This window comes from Hypomesus nipponensis, chromosome 15 (assembly GCF_054491055.1).
Source record: "Hypomesus nipponensis isolate SF chromosome 15, ASM5449105v1, whole genome shotgun sequence".
NCBI lineage: Eukaryota > Metazoa > Chordata > Actinopteri > Osmeriformes > Osmeridae > Hypomesus > Hypomesus nipponensis.
The window spans coordinates 10,504,934-10,519,492 of record NC_140375.1 but is presented as its reverse complement, the minus strand read 5'-3'; the positions used below and the strand labels follow the sequence as shown (position 1 = coordinate 10,519,492).

Genomic DNA, 14,559 nt, shown 5'->3' with positions numbered 1-14,559 from the left:
GGTGCATGCTGGCATTGTCAACACCAGCAACATAAAATTGGTCTAGAGCCACTCTTGCTTTTGCTCCACTAAATCAATGGACTTGAACTTCAACATGTAACTTCAGAATCTCTTCAGAATTGCAACAGCTACACAACCAAAATGTTGGTAGGTTCAGATTTAGGTGAGGGTACAGTTAAAACAAGTGTTCTCTGTTACACGCAACTTTGAAAGCTCATTTCACAGAGACTCTCATTGTTGAGATGTACTCAACTGTAGATCCGGATTCAGAGATTTAGAGCAAAGAAAACGTCATAGAACACAGTGCACACACGGAATATATCACGCCAGTTAACTACTGTAGCAAACCAGATCTAGCCAGTGAATAGACTGAAACAATTTTAACTAGACACAAATCATATTAAAACGTAGGCATAATGGTTCCATGTCAGTTAATAAATGATTAAAAAAAAACTTCCATAATAGATTAATAAATAACTGATTCTGTTTCTGTATCAATCAGAACTAGTTACATGAAATTTATTTTCACAGTAAGCATGCATGTAAGCATGCATGTCTATTGTGGTTAACTTTACATTTGTATCGATAATATAATACGTGTCACATACATAGAAAGAAATCTGCAAAGTGGTTACATCTGTATGTGGGCGGGGAATGGCAAATGACGTCAATGGAATTGGTTAGGTGACGAGCCCCTACCCCGCCCCAAGTGGGTCAAGGGAGGGGGAGGGAGCCACAGGCTGAGCTGATCCCACGTGTGACGGTTGCATTCCCGGCTCAGTAATATTCTCGTAGCGGGCTTCGTTTGCTGTGTCTGTGTGTGTGTTAGGTACTGCAAATAGCTAGGTTAGATATGGAGGGAGACGGGAGCCAAGCCACATCTGGGAGCCCTAATGATTCGCAACACGACCCGGGGTAAGACTACGAACGTTAATGATTCGTTTATTTATGATTTCACTAGTTGTATTTGTAAATGTTGCTTTATCACATTACTGACATTTATATTGCCTTCCGGGTGCAGTCAACTACACCTTTATTTGATTGTAACGGGCCTGCCCCCTTTTTCAATATTGCTGGCTCGCTGAGCTTGCTATGTGGATCTCTCCTGCTACTGCTCTACCTTCGTTTTCCTCGCTTTTTGTCGCTAGCTAAGTAGTTAGCTACAGCTAGCCAAGTAGTTAGCTACACGTCAAAATGGCCGATCTGACATCTGGACTCACTTCTGCTATATTTTCTTCTTACAGTAAAATGTTTATCGGTGGCCTCAGCTGGCAAACTTCACCAGGTAAGAAAATCATAAGCGGATTACAGTGGGGCATTGTCGGGTTGTATTCTGTGGCAGGCTGAGGCTGCTCGTGCTGCTTGCAATGTGTGCCCGTGCTGTGTGGGATATGTAGAGTGTGTACCTTTGCACGCAAGGTTATTTTGATTTCCAATCATTTGAAGTCCTCTATTCGACCCCTATGTTCACAGGGAACATTCACTGCGCATATTTCTTAAACATTAGTATGTGTGTCAATTAAATAATCGACACAATATATCTCTCTTTCTTGTTTTGCAGACAGCCTTAGAGACTATTTTAGTAAATTCGGGGAAATCAGAGAATGTATGGTGATGAGGGATCCAACGACAAAGCGCTCCAGGTAAATACGATATTGTTCTCCCATGCTTGCCTTCAATATACTTTGACATTGGACGTATTCTCCGTGTCCTCATACTGTTATCTCAATATCAAGTAGCCAAGCAATTTATTTTTGTCCCGCGTTGCGCTTTTACAAGCGCTTGAATCAGCGCTCTACAATGATTTGACATTGACCAGAGCTCATAATACTAATATATTTCGATGCGTACATCTGTGCCCTTCATTTGTTTGGGAAATATGTCAATAACAGTTCACTTTATTCCACAAGGAAAAGTACATTGAAGGTCAAAACTGAATGAACTAGTATGCAAAGTGAAAATATATGCGAAATTCGTATACATTGTAGTGTATGGGTTTGTTGTACACACCGCAAATGTTTTTGCTTTCTGTGTTGTTTCCTTTGCCACAGGGGATTCGGATTCGTTACATTTGCGGATGCTGCCAGTGTAGATAAAGTCTTAGCTCAGCCACATCACGAATTAGACTCGAAAACGGTATGTTTGATATTTCTTTTGTTACTTCTCCGATTTTGCACCTTGCATGCATGTCCTTGATCCCCTGTTCCATTGTATCTGTTTCAGACTTCTGAACCATGTTATTTGAATCAGTCACTCACAGCCGCATACACATGACGCTAACAAGTGGCTAGGCAATTATGCATTCTGAGCCTCTTGTGTCCTTTCAAAAAGCAAGGCCTGTAACCCTTTCTTTACCATAGAGGGCTTAAATACAATAAGTAATTGTTGCACTTTAACCAACTGTGAAACGGCCCGCCAAGAACATCTGATTGCTTTGAGCAGACCAGTGTTGTGTAGCGCTTTTGTTGTTTAACTAGAAATAAAACGATATATTTTTCTACAGAAAATACGCTATACATATACCTAAATAATTGTGCTGTGTTTTGTTGTTTTTGACATTTACTCAAAATAAAATTGAAAGATTGTGTTGCAGGCTTATCTATAAATAAATGTACTTTTATGTGCACTTCATCTTGAGTTAAGCTTTCATTTACACCCACCTGAGTCTTGCCTGTGTAATTTACTCTACGAGATACTTACCTGTTGGCTCCTGTCATCCTCAGTGGTCCGAAAATCCGTACCTCTCTTTCTCTTAAATGTGCCCTAGGCTGCCTATCTCCACTTCCTTCTAACCACAGACCCCAGATAAAGATGAGGGCAGAAAAATATGTAGTGCATAACTGTAATCTGTTAAAATGATGCTAAATTGAACTTGGTTAGAATTTCTTTTGTATGACTCACTTTTTGGAAAATGCCTTTTGGCTCTAGGTATTTTATTGTCGTTTCCCTGCTAAAGAATGCTTTGTTTTGAGGACTGGGCTACTTGAAACGTGTGTTTGTGTGAGGGAGAGAGTGGGGGGGTGGGAGGGGGGGGGGGTGAGGGTTGGTGGTGGTTGACACAGCTCAGTTTGTAATTGCCTTCCATCTCTCCAAGCACAATCATTTTTGATGGCATGATTTCCTGCTCTTGCTCTGAGAGGTCTTAAATGGGATTTCTAAATAGATTTTGTGATTAACAAGACTTAAGTTCTCTCGACAAAGGACTAGATAATGCAGGCATTTATTAAACATGGCTATTACAGGCATCAAATGTATTTATGTAATATATTGTATATATATATATATATTTTTTTTAGTTTTAATATCTGGTAGCTTGTTAAAATATTTCCAAAGGTAATGGCACATTTGTAAATAACTTTCCAGTTTATTGTTCAAGTTTGAGTTCTGAGGTCAGTTAAATCAGTCAAGTAAAAGACAAAAAGCTTAATTTTGACCTGAATCTGACATTTTCAGAGCTTACACAATCAGCTCCTGACCTTCATCCACAAACACAAACCAATGTTTATTTAATTGGAATTGCTTAGGGCGTTAATGGTGGATCCCTGTTGATATTTCTTTTTGACTTAAGTTCCCAGTACTTGGTAAATTATAATCATACCATATTTGTGCCCAGTGCAGCCAGTGGCTGTGACTGCCAGCATGCTTACTTACCTGAGAGGCTGCTTTAAGACTTCCTTCTTTGGGACTAGCATGAAGGAGACAAGTGGGCACTTATGCTGTCCTCAAGGTTTTTAACTGTTCCATTGTCGTTAAACAAAATTATTCAAAACTATTTTTTGACGAATTGCATGTTTGTAATGAGGCTGGTTTTGTCTCTCGGAGTTAGGGAATCTATTTTAAACCCCAACAGGGTCAGTACTGACAACACTAGCCAAATAGTCAGTTAATAGGCCAAAAGAAAAGTTATGCTGGATCCTTTACATTAAGATTTTCACTGGTCTCATAGGAAGAATAATAATCTCATGATATTGAAGAACCATATAAAAGACAGTGGTGTCTACTAACACCAAGACTAAATGATGGCCCAGCATACAGAACTTTTTGGAAGCAAAATGTACCTCTGTGTTTTAAATGTTGGAGGTCGATTTGGCTGTGCACAAGTGCCCACAAGACAGGAGTGTGAAATGGAGATGGAGAATCATATCACACCTTGAGGCAAGCATTAAGACATGGTTCATCCACATGGTAATTCTGTGTATGAAATTGTCTATTGCACTTTTGGCTGCATTGATACCTAATTAAGACTGAAAAACAACACGTGTACTGTGCAATATAATAAAATATTCTAAAATAGTTATTGATAATACGATTATAATTATTCGGCTACTTAAGATAATAATAGTTAGTTGGACATCAACATTCTTACTTCAACACTGAGATCCCTTCCTTCTTCCTCTTAACACAATGTTTGTATGTTCATATATACTGCAAGCATTTCAAAATGATGTATGACATATTTCACCTTTTATTGAGTCTTTGACATAGTGAGTTTACCCAACACTTCATTACTATGTGTGCTGACACTAGAATTTATACTGATGCCATTTGTAAAAGCCATCTCTCTCTACTAGACTAAACAGCTTTCTGGCTAAAGAACATTCTTCTATGCTAATGCACTCAAGCACACTGGATGAATTCAGTTACACGTCTGTGTCTGTCAGCTCCACACTCTGGCATATTTATCCCTGTTATTCAGTCCTGTTTTAACTTTATTTTTGGGTGAATTGACAGCTCTTGAAAGCACACTTTTTGCAGTTTTCCTATGTGGTCTTTTCCCCCTACGATTATGTTGTCTTAAATTGTGATGTGGTAACACAAATTCAGAGAATTCTTTTGTATGTGGTACCTTAATTATAAAAGTCAAATAACCCTGATGACCCTGGAACTTTTGAGTGATTGTGCTAAAGGTTTTCTTTTCAGGGAGAAAAAAAATGTCTGTAAACTCTGTAACCTGGCAGAGTATACTGCATATATTTGCAGGTGTTCTCAATCTTAAATCAAGAGTACCTTGGCAGCTTGTTTATCCATAGGTGGAGTAAAACAAAACAAAACAAAACATTGATAACACTTGCAAATGCAGTTTGTATTTATTTTCCATTGTATTATTTATAGACCCTAGAATGTCAATAAACAATGGATTCCATAAGCCTATGTAACTGTAATGTAACTAGATTGTTTTCCTTGAGCACATATAGGTTACATGCATGCTAAGTAACTGCTTCTGCTGAACCATATATCATTGGAAATCCATAAAATGCATTCAGAGAGGAGTTTGATTTATGTGCTTCTCATTTGTTTTCAAATGGAAAGAACATTTACCAGACAGCACATGATGTTGCTTTGAATATCAACCTTCAATACAGAGTGCATGAGCTAAATTACTTGAACGTAATAATTGTAAAAGCTGTAGGTAGTGTTCTCCATCCATCAGCTGATGTATCGTCAATTTCCTAATAGTAACCCAAACCCAGTTAGGCCATTTCATCAGATTTCATCTGATAACTCGTTAAGTGTGAGGCCCTATTGAGCAATTCACATCATTTGTGCTCTGGAGTAATGAGGACTTGTGTTGAAATGGATCATTGTGGCAAGGTGAATGCAAATAGTATCCAGGCTTTTGGTTTTATCAGTCACTTTTAAGGTGACTATTGATTCCCCTTGGCAAAGAAGCTGTGAAATTAAACACACACAGGCACACACATTGGTGATGCTTTAATGCACAAATATTTAATTAATTAGTGTAATTTATTAGCTGGATAGTTGACTCACCTGCCTCAACCGGTCTGACTCAGTCTGTGAGTTAAAGAACAGTAAGTTCAGTGTTGCCGGGTGTGGATCACCAGGCCTGAAGCTGAACACACTTACAGTAATGTCGGTCCTGTGTATTTTAGATCTGTAAACCCAATCACACAATTTTGTCAACCACATTTTATGAAGGCTACATTTCCCACAAATTTAACATTTGAACATTTAGCATCTTCAGACCTATCTTTTCTTTTTTTATATTTCAAACATTCTTCATACATTATTTGAATAGACCTTAATCTTTCTTGATATATAATTGAATATCTCTTTTTCTCCCTCTCCTATCTCTTCAAACTTGGACAGATTGACCCCAAAGTTGCCTTCCCTCGACGTGCTCAACCCAAGGTAAGAGTCTGTTATTAATTAAACAGTTTACCAAAAAATAAAGTTCAGTGCACATTTTTGCCTAATATGCTTTGTGTTATCAGTATGATACCACTTTTGATAGATACTATTGGGCCAGTGCTACAGTTACATGAGAAAATGTCCTTGGTCTTTTGCTACGAGACTAAAACATTTGATCAAATGACAGCGAATCCCTGTGTGGTTGTTGACGCAAGGTTTCCCCCTCCTAACGACTTTGAGTTTGATTGTGGAATGTTTGTGACACAAAGAGTAGCATTGTTTGTGCCGTACAGCCTAGTTCAGGTTACAAACTGAGAAATGGAGGAGTGGGTGCTTTCAAAGCCAAAGCACATGATCTCTGAGGGGTATTGTTGTATAATTGAGAACCAGCAAGGGGTGTGTGTCTACTCATGCAGTCTCTCTTCTCTCCCCTGTGTCCCCCCCCTTAAAATCCATTTGTTCCTGTCAAAACCACATGTTTCCGTCGAAGTGTTGCTGACAAAAGTCGTATAACATATTCAGTGCATACGTGGTTGATGTGTAAGCATATGCTCCCTTATTTGGCAGATGTATACAGGGCTTTGATATTTTCTGCTCTGTGGGCTATGCTATGCAAAAAATATCACCCTTGAAATCAATTATGCAATGCTATCTGAATAAACATGAATTTGACTCAAGGACAAGTTACCACAATAAGAAAGATGACACATAGTATTGATCATAAAGTATTGTATTTCCAAAGGGCAAAAAAATAGAGGAATGACACTGTTAAGGTACATGAAGGGGAAACCACACCTGGAGTTGTCAATGAACCTTCTGCTTGAGGGCAAGCTCATTATTGGAGAGTATGGCATGTATTTGTTTTAGCCCAGAGTGAAAAATGTGGATGGAAAAGGATCTTAATGCAGCAAAGGATAAGACAAAAAAAGGACTAGCTTCATAGGTTCCTTTGAGGTTATGTAACAGACATTAAGCCAAACCTCTTGACTGGTTTTGATGTCTTTTAGTCAGTGATTCTGTCATACTTGTTGTAAAAAATAAAAGATTATGTGGCACATGTTGGGTTTTCCAATGGAGGAACTTGCCTCTGATTTGGGTGTCAGACGCAAGGTTACCCCATATACCTGTGTGCGTGCGCGTGTGTGAGAGAATCAACTTTCTCCAGCCACTTCAGGGCAGTGTTCAGGGAGTACTCCAGGACCACTGGTCCAGGGAGCAGTTTCTCACTCTTCAGTAGAAGGCTGGCCTCCGAGGGTGGCAGGTGTCCACAGCACCACTTGTCCAACTAATTGAATTGAAGAACTTTCCCCTGCCTCGTCCAGATTGGACAATCACTGGAGGAGAAATGACGCAGTCACTCACTGACTCGCTCCGGACACACACGCACACACACACCAAGCACTCTGGTCCAAGCAGTGCTGGGCAGGCCGAGAGCCCCGAGGCCTAATGCTGTTTCCTGGCTCCCACACTGGCTCTGAGATGAATGGGGGCATTAAATCAGTCAGTTCTCAGCAGTGGCTTGAACACAGCCTCTAGGTGTTTGCTTTGTGTTAAGGGAACCACCCAATAATGACACTTTATGCAAATACAGGTCTACCTTTGCCTCCAATCATGCAGCATTATGTTAGCGTCTGGCTCTGTGTTTGGAGTCGAGCATGATGCTGAATAGTCAAGCAAGCAGGAACCCAGCACTTTATTTTGTACACTCAGCACAGCTTGTTTCCTCCTCATGAAAAAGCGAGAAAGAAGTTCTGTCGATTCTCTTTAACCTAGCAGCCCTTAAATTCTGACAGAACTTGACATAGTATTTGAAAAGTTCTCGCAAAAACTGCCGTTCCCACTGCTGTTCTGTCAGGCGAACAAAACGACATGTCCCGGTGTGCGCTAACGTCTGTTATTGATATCGGCAGCTTAGCTCATTATTGCTTCGTGGGTACAATTTAGCTTTATTAACCCCTGCCTGGACTCAGGGACTACCGCAATGTTGATATTCCATGCTTTTTATTTATTGATAAGGAAGCTTAGGACTTAAAGGATGTATTTCTCAGTGGTTAGTCAATATGCCTTTGATTTCACAAGTAAGAGATTGTAACTGGCATCCACTGTCGAGATATATCGATTTTTCCCTCCATTCCCTATGCCCCCTCCGGCAAACAATCATCTGGCCAGTCTGTCCACACTCATCCATCTGCAGACATCCTCAAACCTGAAAGCATGTCATGATTTTAACGTTTACACTTTCTAGCTAATCATCTGTAGGCGTTATGCTACTGGCCAATTTGACTTGTAGAATTATTTTTATTTGACTAGCAACCCAAAATCATAACCTTTTGATCACTTGTGTAAATTCAATCTTGCAAATGAGCACAAGGACGTTCCTGTTATCAAGCGCAAACAAGGTTCTGGACATCAGCAGCCAAAAATCAGACCAATAAAAGTCTGGTATTTACCAAAGAAAGTCAACTGCGAGTAATTATTCCAACAGTGTGTGGGCTTATGAGAAAGTCTGAGACAGGGAGAGCGAGAGAGGGGTAGAGGATGAGGGAGAAGTGTGGAGAGAGAGAAAGGTAGAGGATGAGGGAGAAGTGTGGAGAGAGAGAGAGGGGAAGAGGATGAGGGAGAAGTGTGGAGAGAGAGAGAAAGAGATGGGGGGGAGGGGGGAAGAAGGTTGAGCGCACAGAATAATGGGATCCTTCAGTTCCCCCGCTAACACGCACCCTGCCTGAGTGGAGACGCTTTGGCATTTACTGCCATGAGAACTGTCAAAACAATGCCTCTGTGGGCGCTTCTCGCTTTGCACAGCATCCCACATACTTCCACCCCTACTCCCCCCCTCCCCCCAACAGCACCCCTCCTCTGTGACTCTCCAGAGGAGTGTGTAGGTAATTGTGTGTGTGTGCCTGTAACTGTGCTTGTGTGGATGGGAGTGTGTGTTTGGAGTGTGTCCGGCCACTCGTGTGTCTTTGTAATTTTTGGAGAAGTGGACAAGGAGGTATGGTCTAACAAAAAGAATTGAGTTTGCAGTGTAACTTTTAGATGTAATTTTCTCCTTTTACTGCTGTGTCACTGGGTGAAATCACTGTGCAGGTTGTGTACACAGAAGTAGCAGAGGTTAGTGTGGGGGCTTATGTGGCTTGGGTGGTTTGTGTGTGTGTCGGGGGCGGGTGGGGGTGGGGGTGTTGCAAGTGTGAAAACTCCTGGCCAAGTTTTTAATGAAGTCCAAAGGTGAATTGTGTGAACTCTCTCATGTACACTCACACACACGCACACACACACACACACACACACACACGGAGTCCACTCCATGAGAGATTCACCAGTCCAACAACCCAGTTCTCACTCTCCTGTGTGGCCTACCACTCAGATACCAATTAAGAGCCCAGAAAACCACTGCTCAGTCCCATTCAATATGTTCTCACTTTCTCCCCCTCCCTCCTTCCTTTTCTCCTTCTCTCTGGCTGCAGTTTTTGCCTTTGCGAGCTGTTGACGACTTGGCAAGAATTTGAACTGAAAAAAAGCCAAAATGTTCAGCATCTCCATTTTTGAATTTGCAGCAGGTGTTATGCTTTTTTTCACCAAGCACTGCAAAACTTTGGCTGAAAGCTAACAACACTTTTATTTGGTGTATACAGATGTTGGCTGCTCTGATAAGAAAAGGATTGATACACAGTACAGCAGTGAGACACTGCCCATGGTCCATTTCCAATGACATTGCATTAAGCATTAGAGTTTGGGAATCAGCCTTGATTTCACTTCTATTTCAGTTGTCCAATAGTCTGAGCTGACACCTTTTTTTCTTCTTCTATGGAAACAGAGCTGTTTCTACAAAGAAGAAAAATGTGGTGTTTCAAATGTAGGGCACCAGCAATTCTGACAAGAACTACTGAATTCCTGAAAAAAATAAAAAAATAATGGGCTCAAGGTTGAACCACCTTGTCCATTGCGCAAGGTTTCTCTCTGCAGGTCGGCTCAGTGGGATCCAAAACTCTGCTTTGTCATGCGTCCCAGCGCTCTTGCTCTTCAGTTATCTGGCTGATGAGAGGGTCTTTGGTGGGGTGCTGCGCCCACGTCGGAACGGGCAGACAACCACCTCTGGTTGGGACAGGGGGCAGGGTGGGTTCACAGACGCTGGCCCACCAAAAACTGATGTTGAGTGACGTTAATGAGGCAACCAGGGGAGAGAGCAGCCAAACAAAATGCCCCCCATCCCCCTGCTCACAATGAGGCCACCTCCAGATCTCAGCATCTGTGTCTGGTCTCTGTGTGGCGGCGCGTGCTAGCCACTGCACTTCTTTCCTCTTGCACTTGCTCCTGTACACACACTGGCTGCTTATTTATTTATTTATTTATTTATTTATTTATTTATTTATGTGGGCTCTTTCCACATGGTCTTGATGCTGTTCTTGTGGGCGTGTCTGTACACCCTGGTGCAGAAGATGAGATGGATGACAGCAGTGCGATGTTTGGGATGAAGATAACGAGAAAAAGGCACAAGTCGTGCAAATGTTTGTGTCAGTTTTTGGAGGAAACCACTTTCATGTGCCATCTAAGAACAGGGCTGTACAGGGACATAGATGGTACTGGAGAGATGGTGTGAGTGAAACAGTAATATTTGTATCCATCTTGTCAGTCATAGGCTTCAGTTGAACACAGGTCTGAATCCCACCCTCTGCACTGACTCAGTGCTGACTTCCCATCATCATGACTTGCTGCTTCTCTCTTTACTCCTGTGTATAATCGGATAAAATACGAAACAGGCTACAGTATGAATAAAGTTGTCTACTGTCATAAAGGTATATGTCACACACACAATGTACTGTATATATATATATATATATATATATATATATATACATATATATATATATATATATATACACACACATGTATAGCTATATATTCTCAGTGGTGTGTTTATATTGCATTACCTTTGCAGCAGACATATTGATGCACCTCATGGCAGCAAGGACCGTGTTTGCATGCCCTCCCTCACCTCTCAGTCTGTTTGTATGTGGAAGTGTAGTCAAGAACCAGTCACAACTGATTTGATCATCCATTTGTCCTCCACCCCCCCTCTTCCCCTTCCCCTTTTTCACACACAAGTCAACTCAGCCTTTGTAAAACACTTGTCCCAAGCATCTCAGTTTTTTATACACTTTCATACCCCCACCCCAAAATCCACCATCACACCCACCGCCACAATACATGGATGGAAAAATTGGTGCCATGCTTTACTCCAAATCCTGAGTCACGGCTGCAGTCAGACTTCAAACACCTGTCAAAGTGGAGACAGGTTATTATATGAACCAGGTTTGGAGCACATCTCGGCAGTTGTCATTTTTTCCGGGGGGTCCTCTTCCGCAGTGGAAGTCTCTCTGCCAGACAACAAGGTGTGCAGGAGAGTACTAGATGCCACTTCTCTAGTCTCCTTTCCATCTGACTTTGATGTCACAGTGCGCTCAAGTGTGTTTGTGTGCAGGTCACAGGTGTGTGTGTGTGTGTGTGTTTTGCCTGCATGCTTAGTGCATAGGCAGAGCATGTGAGAGGTTAGCAAAATATTTTTTCTCTCCAGTTCTTGACTTTCTCTTCTCTGAAAAAAGTGACTGTTTTTCAAACTTTTGATATCTTGAGTGAATAATCCATATATAAGGATGGCTAAGATCTCTAGTAGTTGTTTATCACGTAATACCATTTTACATTCTGATAAATGATATCCAAGCAAGGTATACTTGACTAAAACGTCCTCTCAAAAGTTAGCCTTCATTTTAAATTGCTGGTGATGTAACAGCTCACTCTGTCGGTGGTGACAACTACGGCTAATGAATGCTAACAATGCCGCAATAGCTAGCTGGTCGAGTCAATGGTCAGACGCCATTGATGCTCTGGGTTGTAGTTCCCCTACTCTCTTAGGTGGTGGATGCAGACAGCCAGGCGCGACTAATCAATCCCGTTTTTATGTTTGCCTCAGAGAGTAGCCCAAATAAGGAGTGCTGACCTGCCGCGCTGGCGTCCTTGCCTGCCGAATGTCCTTCACTGGGATGCAGAGCTGTGCTGGGGCCTTTTGAGAACACACACACACTCACCAACACATCTGACTGGGTGGTCGTTTTAGCCTCTGCTTTTTTCTTTTGCTTTGTCGTTTTTTTCGTCACACTGCAGAATCAACTATTTTTTTATCCTTCCTTACTGAGCCTCTCCACTTTTCTCTTTCTCTCTCATCTGTGTCTCTGTCCTGTATGACTTAGCTTTTTCTCTCTCGTGCAAAGGCACACCGTCTGTCTTTTTTCTCTCTCTTTAATACCTTTCCCGCTTTCTTCCATCCTTTCCATCCCTTCCATCTATCTCTCTCTCTCTTCCTCATGCCTCATAGTCTCTCTAGCTGTCTTATTGGTCCTGAATGTGACTCATGATGGACAGCCCCTAACTGTCAGCGTCTACCCCCTCCTCCTTTTATCTTCTCCCTCCTCTTTCTTTCTGTTTCTCTCTGTCTCTCTCTCTCTCTCTCTCTCTCTCTCTCTCTCTCAAACACAGACATGCTCTCTCTCTCACAAACTCTATCTCTCTCATTTGCTCCAGCCTTTCCTACTGCATGATAAATCTGATGCTAAATTTAGAGGCCGTTTTTCTCTCAGTGAGGGATTACTGGCAGCATGAGAGGGAGAATGAGAGAGCGAGGGAGAGAGAGTGAGCAGAAGAGTGGCAGCCTCCCTCTCCAACAGGCCCATTAGGAAGCCCCCTCCCCCCCACACACACACACAAACACACACAAGCACAAGCACACACACAATTCACACTTGCTCTGTTGTTGCTCCATAAAAAGGTTGCCATTGTTTGTTTATTTGTCATGTTTGCCTCGTCTCCCAATACTCTGTTGGAGGGCAAAGCAGTTTCCTCGTCAAGCTTGTTGTCTGTACATCTGTGCTTGGTTGTATTGGGTGTGTGAATGGTAGGGGTCAATGAATAGTTGCATGCATATTTTGTTGTTCTTAACTCTATTTAAACACTCAATTTACAAGTTATTTGGCTATGTTGCAGTAAAACACATTTGACCTTCAGAAGATGAGTATTGAAAGTCTGTCCCATGCAAGAATTCCTTGTTTAGAAATGATAGATTTGGCCAAAATGTCCACCAACTGATGGTGTTTCACCATCAACAGAGGTTAACGTTAATATTTAGGAAGCAGCTGAGACACCCTTGTTATTCAATCTTGTTCTCTATCTCTATCTATCCATCTTTCTATCTCTCTTTCCATCAAGCCATCCATCCTTATGGTTAATGGAAATCTTTACTCCGCTAGTCGTGAGTGACCTAAGAGAGAATTGGCAGACAGGTGTTTTTTATCAATGTGTGCTTACAGTTCCTGTCATTAACTGTTCCTCTGTAGTCCCTTTGACATGGAGGGACTCTAAAATATGCATGGGGCTAACTCCTTATGGCTTGAAACTGGAACTAAATCAATTTCTGATGAGAATGCGCTCTGTCAGGTCTCTCCAGGCAGATTCATTTTTCTTTGAGGAGAATCGCTAAGTTGGTTATGTTCGCTAATAAAAAATGTTTTAGGTCTTGGCTGCATTTTTGGCTTGGCTATACTGTAGCAGGTACATTATTAAATAGAGGATTGACTCGGAGATAACTCTCAGATGGTTGGTCATCTTTTCAAATTGCTGTTAGTCAGTCTTATTAGCACCACGATGGGGGTTGCTCCTTTCCCTCCCTCTCGTCTCCCACACATCAGCATGGTTGTCATGTCTGCCATCTTCATATACCGTTGAACATTTTTGGGGGAGCCAAATTGTGGTAGAAGTTTTGGTTGTATTTCATTTTCCCTTTTCATTCTTCCATTGGCTGACACACTTCACTCAATACCTTACTTACTGTAACAGCACAGCAGAGAAATTACAGACCTACTTCGTCTGCTTCGCCACCATTGTGTTTTCTCGCATATTAACCATAATCCATCCATTGATCTGACCATCCCCCCCTTCCTGTCCACCCCCTCTCCATCCTTCTCTGTGCTCTAACACGCTGTCAGTCGAGGTGTACCAGCAAAGCTTTGGGACGCTGTACACGCAAGCACGTGTAACAGGACCACGGGCCTCTGAGCACGTGTAACAGGACCACGGGCCTCTGAGCACGTGTAACAGGACCACGGGCCTCTGAGCACGTGTAACAGGACCACGGGCCTCTGGACGACAGTGTGCAGAGCTGGGTTGGGTGGTCAACATAAGGCCCGACTGCTGCCCAGTCCACCCCCTCCCCATAAAATACCCCCAAGACCTCTCCATCAACAAATGACCTCATGCTGTAACCCACTCACTCACCATCACTTTGCTCAGAATAACCAATGCTGTTAAGTGTAATTAGTTGGCCCCTAAGATGAACAGTGCAATTACATACAAGATGCAACA

The 14,559-nt window shown here is 42.0% G+C and overlaps 1 protein-coding gene across 12 annotated transcripts in view; it reads left to right on the top strand.

Moving 5' to 3' along the window:
- The first annotated feature begins 717 nt into the window (after positions 1–717).
- Positions 718–14,559, top strand: part of msi2b (musashi RNA-binding protein 2b) — a 178,844-nt gene continuing 165,002 nt past the window's right edge. For all 12 annotated transcript variants that reach the window (XM_084673919.1, XM_084673921.1, XM_084673922.1 and 9 more), the window contains exons 1-5: positions 718–915; positions 1,245–1,285; positions 1,562–1,643; positions 2,052–2,136; positions 6,109–6,150. In XM_084673919.1, coding sequence (XP_084530045.1) covers positions 854–915; positions 1,245–1,285; positions 1,562–1,643; positions 2,052–2,136; positions 6,109–6,150 — 312 coding nt within the window. In that variant the 5' untranslated portion in view covers positions 718–853. The remainder of the gene's footprint in view (positions 916–1,244; positions 1,286–1,561; positions 1,644–2,051; positions 2,137–6,108; positions 6,151–14,559) is intronic.